Source organism: Nematolebias whitei, chromosome 12 (assembly GCF_014905685.2).
Source record: "Nematolebias whitei isolate Nwh7 chromosome 12, NemWhi1, whole genome shotgun sequence".
NCBI lineage: Eukaryota > Metazoa > Chordata > Actinopteri > Cyprinodontiformes > Rivulidae > Nematolebias > Nematolebias whitei.
Window position 1 is genome coordinate 32,724,331 of NC_056509.1, and position 6,421 is coordinate 32,730,751.

A 6,421-nucleotide genomic window follows, 5' to 3' on the forward strand; every position below is an offset into this window, starting at 1 on the left:
GTGGCCCTGTGATGGACTTGCGACCCGTCCAGGGTGTACCCCGCCCCTCGCACAGTGATTGCTGGACATGGGCACCAGCGACCCCCGTGACCCAAAATGGAATAAACGGGTAAAGATAATGGATGGATGGATATACTTAAATTAAAATTTCATGCCAGCCGTGCGGCTCATCCATCAGTGAGCTCATTGTGTCATGTCCAATCCTATTTTGAAAAACAACGATAGAGCAAGTCTGCGATGAACAAATCACCAAGTAGCGAGGGACTACTGTAATTAGGGTTGGCTTGTTATGCTGCTATAACCTTAGACTACTGGAAGACAAATTTACCTCTTTTCTTATAATGAATTGTTGCAATTGAATAGTTCATTTGAAATTATTTATATCTGATATGATTCTTGAACTGCCATTTTGTTTCTGTTCTCAAACCCAGCTGGTTGAAGCAGCTGGCCGCTTGTCCTGAGCCTGGTTCTGCTAAAGGTTTCTTCCTCATGAGGGAGTTTTTCCTTTCCACTGTCGCCTTCATGCTTGCTCAAGATGAGAGTTATGCAATGAACTTAAACTCAAAGCAGTCTGCTCTTCAGATATTTAGTGTTAACTTATTATTTTTACATATGAATGTTTATGTTCAGTGCCCTGAGAAGACTTCTGTTGTAATTCTTAATATATTGCATGACTTTCGTTCACATCCAACATTTAGTAACATAAGTGATTTTAGTGTTAAATGCAGCGGGCGATATGCATTCCATTCAAGATATTCAAGGCCTTTGATAACTGGGATGTGTGTTAATCCTTCCATTTATTCCTACCAACATGTTTTATTCATGCACTTCAAACGTGCATACTACAAATAAATGAAATATATTTAATTTCGTTTGCAGTAATGTTTGTAACAGAAAGTTCTGAGACCAGTTTTTAGCAGAACAATATATATTCACAATCAAATGTATTGGAAATTTTCTGATTTGTAAACTCTCCACATAATTTGGAGCACTCTGATAAATTAATTATTATTCCTTTCTCAAGGTCTTTTTTATATAAACCTATCATTAATAAAAGAAGACATTCAATTAGCAGCCAAATCTTGATTGCTAATTTTGTCATAACAGATTCTCTTTTTTCTCTTTTTTTAAAGAAAGGTTGGGCTGTATTTGGGAGTCTGGTGTTGGAAGAAGAATTAACTAATTTCATTAATCTAATTTTCACCGCTCTCAACCATCCCACTAACAAGCACAAATTAATATGATTAATCAATTTGACGACATAAACTCATTCAATTACAGTTTTTCAAAGGCATGTGGGTGTGTTGAGGTAATATACGGGACGGTGTGTTGAATGAAGAGGCCCTTCTGAGCAGCCTTTTCTGCGAGGAGCCCGGCCCACTATTGAAACCAAGTGGGGCAATTAGTCATTTTGAATGGTAAATAAATGGTGATGAAATGTGGAGAGCATGTGCCCCACCAACCGTCTGATTTGATTCAGAATGATGTATTTCTTGTTTTACTTTGAAAAAAGAAAAAAAGCTATGAGACATTTGTGAATCTTACAGTAATTTCTACATTTTTATAACAATTTAAAAAAAAGAAAAAAAAAAGATGAGGCAACAAAAAGCACATCCAAATCATCCATCCATTATCTTTACTCGCTTCTTCCTTTTGAGGTCACAGGGGTCACTGGTTCCCATATACAGCTATCAATGTGCGAGAGGCGAGGGACACCCTGGACAGGTCTTAAGTCCATCACAGGGACACATAGAGACAAATGAGAAAAACAACCATTCACTCTCTCACTCACTGACACCTAGGGACAATTTAGAGTTACCAACCAGTCTAACATGCATGTTTTTGGTCTGTGGGAGGAAACCGGAGCACCCGGAGAAAACCCACGGATGTACGGAGAGAACATGCAAACTCCACCCAGAAAGGCCCCGGGCCAGGATTTGAACCTGTAACCTTCTTGCTGAGAGGCAACATCTCTACCAATGAGCCACCGTGCTGCACATTCAAATCATAAAATGAGAATTCACGTTCGTGTTCAAATGAATCCTGCATGTGACTCTGTAAAACAGTGGTTCTCAAACTGGTGTTCCCAGAACCCCCGGGGGTCCGCGAGTCAGTGCTTTGGGGTCTGAAAAAAAAAATATTCATATGCTGGTACGCAAATAGCGGGAGGGGGTGGGTGGGGGGGGGGGGGGGGTCAGGGGATCCATCCCCAGAAAATTTTGAATAAAGTAGATGTGATTTCATGCATTTTGGTGTATTTTAATGGGTTGTTTAATATATATATATATATATACTGATTTTATTTTTATTATTTTTTTATTTTTTTGGAGGGGCAGCACGGTGGCGCAACTGGTAGAGCTGCTGCCTCTCAGTGAGCAGGTCCTTGGTTCAAACCCCGGGCCAGGGGCCTTTCTGGGTGGAGTTTGCATGTTCTCTCCGTGCATGCGTGGGTTTTCTCCGGGTACTCCAGTTTCCTCCCACAGACCAAAAACATGCATGTTAGACTGATTGATAACTCTAAATTGTCGCTAGGTGTGAGTGAGAGACTGAATGTTTGTTTGTCTCGTTTGTCTCCATGTGTCCCTGTGATGAACTGGAGAGCTGTCCAGGGTGTACCCCGCCCCTCACATAATGATTGCTGGACATGGGCACCGACGACCCCCATGACCCAAAATGGAAGAGGCGGGTAAAAGATGGATGGATTTTATACTTTTGTTGGATGTAACTGGGGCCCTGTGTACACAATTTCGTCCCACCACATGTACCACATGTGGTGCATATGCCAAATAAAGAACCTTGAATCCTTGAATAATAAACATATTTTCAAATGTGTTGATTCAGATCCTCATTGTTATTGTTTTTATTGTTATTGCCTCCATGTAAATGCCCAAAATTCCAACCCAACCTATAAAAGATTGATGAGCCTGTTGACTTGAGCACCTGCCTGGTTCTGATTTGTGTATTCACTGTGAGATGTGCTGGCACAGCGATCTGGGTGATGCCCTTTAATGCACTCTGTCTTATCAGCCAGCATCACCCCCTCCTGCTTCCTCAAACCTATATCTGATTAAGCAGCGGGATGTTGTTTGTTCTTACATTGGGAAGAGTTTATAGAGGAACCGTCTCTAATTTGTGAATGGAGGTATTACAGAGGAGACAATTAGACCACGGTTCGATTGGTGAGTAGAAGCTTAGATGCTGACAGTCAAGAGGAGGCTTTCAAATGTCACACCAATTAATCTATCCAGCCATCAAACAATATTCTGGAAACAAAGTCAGGGGGGGTCAATCAATCTGCATCACTTTTTTCCTCACCGGGTTATGGGAAAATTGATTTGTCAAACAAAGCATTTTAGAAGCAGTGCATGGACTTGTTGGGGATCCATTAGCCTCCATTGAACATTTTGTTTAACATAGGATTTTCATCACAGAGAAAACGCCGTGTCCTCAATATCAACTTTACGATTTCTGATTTCTTTGTTCCTGCTTGGAAAGCTTTCTAAAGTGCTGACGGAGAGCTAAAAGAACCAACTTTGCATTGCGAGATATTTCTTTTAATCTTTGTGATTGTTCCCACCTCACATTTTTAGAAGTATTCATCAGCCTCTGATCAAAAAAAGCATTTGTCCCAAGTGTCTGTATTGTTGTACACGGTGGGACTCTTTGCCATCCTATACAGTGTGGCTGCCCTAAGCTGTATCACGAATCCCTTGTGCAGTGTATTGTTCCAAGGCTGAACTGTATCACATTGTGCCCGTCATGCTGTTTTAGAGGGGAGCAAGCTTCCTCTATGGGATTTCTCCTATATCCCCTTTTCCCCTGATAATCTATCTCTCCCTAAAGGCTAGGCCTCCCTGACCTTGTCTTATTCATCCAGGTTGTCTTAAGAGAAAGAACTGAGGCCTGAATGGGCCATTTCTTCTCTTTTAACATCATTGAATGTCATTGGTGAAATATGAAGTCATTAGGCGATATTAAAACACTGCTGACAAACTAATTAACGGGAGACATTAAACAGGACCGGCTTGATTAATCCGCTTTAATGATTCTTTTTAAGTGGTTCTGGTCAAAATTAATACAGATTTACTGGTGACGGTAAGGAAAATAATTTTATGTGTATTATGCTTCAAGGGCAACGTAAAGTCAACGGTCTTGTACCTCCCTCTGCTCCCTCTTTCTCTCTTGTGTTTTCCTCCTATAAACACAATGTCTTTAGAGAACATTTGAACTTGAAAAGATTGACTTTAAGTCACTGAATAAAACTTACTCTTAGCAATACACTGTAAGCCTATTTCAAAAGTTCACAGATATTAATTATAAATGTCTTCTTTTGAAATGCAGTTTGACTTAGAAACTATAGTAATTCGCAATAAAATGGTTGGAATTGGTCATTATGTCACTCTAGACAGCAATAAAAACTTTATTTAGCAATCAAGCCATTTTTCCTTTTCTGTTCTGATCAGTTTTTATTGTGAACTAATATGTTTGTAAATATCTCCCTCTAGTGGCAGCTTTATAAAAGTCAGAAACCTGTTTTGAAAGATGATAGAATTCAGCAATATAGAGAAGAAAATGAATGTAAACATTCTTTATGAACTTTATTAATTAGCTGCCTTCTTGTTGTTTATCAAACAAACTTGTGTTCCTTTATTATTAAGATGGTCCAAATTGTGTTTTGCACAGATAAAAAATATGGTTGATAAGCGAAACATGTATGAAGAAATAAATAAGAATGTTTGTGTATCTTGTAGAGCTATATCCATAAAACAACGACAACCAGTTTTGTACGGAAGGAGATTTGGGCCACAGTATGACTTTTATTTTATTTTTCAGAATTCTGAGGAGGGGGAAAAAAAATCAGAATTCTGGAAATATATATATATATTTCAAACGTGGCCCTAATCACCTTCCGCATATTAGCGTGATAATACTTTTGCTTTTGGAGGGGAAAAATAAATAAATTAAAAACAATTAATGAGAATTTAGTTTTATTTTGATGTACCGGATGTTGTCACATAATGTCTGACGTATTTCCGTCTTTAGCCGTTTGCTTCATTTTGTAGCGTCGGCCATTCCACATGAAGCGTGAACGTTAATGTAAAATATTTCTTTAAAAAAATAGCCAGCTATATATTATACCCTGTAATAGCTATTATTTAGCTGTTTTTGTCCATTTATTTAAAGTGCAGATGGTTGAAAAATTACCAAGAATGTAGCTATTGTCCTCTGAAGAACGCAGGTCGACGTTAGCTGGTAGCTTTTGTTAGCACGTTTGGGCCGACTGTATGTAACCTCGTGATACGGGTTTGTTTTGCAATGTATCCGTCCTGGGGAAACTACGGTGCCCCTCCGTCGCAGAACTATGGAGGGTCCGGGCCTCGTCAACATCCAGTGGGCAGTCATGCAGGCCAAGCTGGGGGGTACGGTGGCTTCGAGGCCGCCTCCGGCAGCTCGCTGTTCTCCAGCCTCGAGGAGCAGCACCGCCAACAAATGGAGCAGCTTCAGATGCTGCACAAAAAGCAGCTACAGTCTGTGTTACATCACGGTAATAATGACCCTGCGTTCAGTGGCGGACCCCCAGGTGGGTTTCCGGCCTCATCGTCATGGCATTCAGAAAGTACTGGACACGTCGAGGACGGGGGTGTTCAGTCGTACTTAAATCAAGAAAACACCCCGGCTCAAATGCATAAGATTCGCCTCGCGGCTCCCAATCAGGGACCCCAACACCATCATCATCCTCCTCCTCCCCCTCCTCAGCAACCTGCGGATTGTCAGCCGGTTCCTCCACCTCCTCCACCTCCAGAGCCACAGCCACCAGAAAACAGCGAGCCTCCCAAAGCTCAAGAGGCCATCAACATGTATTCAGCATCTACTACTGACAACAAAGCTTTGCAGGTAACACTTTTTTTCTCACTCTGATCCTTGAAAAGGTGCTAAAATGTGTTTCAATTGAATAAACGCAAGAAATGGTGCAGTAGGATCATTCTCAACTTTCTCTCATTCTTTTCAACCTTTAAAGTCAGTTATTTTAAAGAAAAACAAAACAAAAATTTGTTCACATTTGTCCAAATAAAACATTTTACAGGAGTCTAGTTTTTATTAAGTGTGTGCAACACGTTCTACAATGTAGGTATAAACATGAAACAACTTGAGCAGGATTGCAAAATAGAAAACATGAGAAGTCACGTTATTATTAATTTTTTTAAATTTAATTGTTTGCACAAACAAAGAACACATGTGTAAAGGAAAAAATAATATATATATTATATATATATAATATATATACTTATATATAATATATATATATACTTATATATAATATGTATATATAATATATATACTTATATATAATATATATATATAATATATATACTTATAATATATATACTTATATATAATATATATATATAATATATATACT

At 39.2% G+C, this 6,421-nt stretch overlaps 1 protein-coding gene across 3 annotated transcripts in view; it reads left to right on the top strand.

The window, feature by feature from the left end:
- The first annotated feature begins 5,030 nt into the window (after positions 1-5,030).
- The window catches only part of ylpm1 (YLP motif containing 1), a 35,240-nt gene continuing 33,849 nt past the window's right edge, over positions 5,031-6,421 (top strand). For all 3 annotated transcript variants that reach the window (XM_037685842.1, XM_037685841.1, XM_037685843.1), the window contains exon 1: positions 5,031-5,895. In XM_037685842.1, coding sequence (XP_037541770.1) covers positions 5,317-5,895 — 579 coding nt within the window. In that variant the 5' untranslated portion in view covers positions 5,031-5,316. The remainder of the gene's footprint in view (positions 5,896-6,421) is intronic.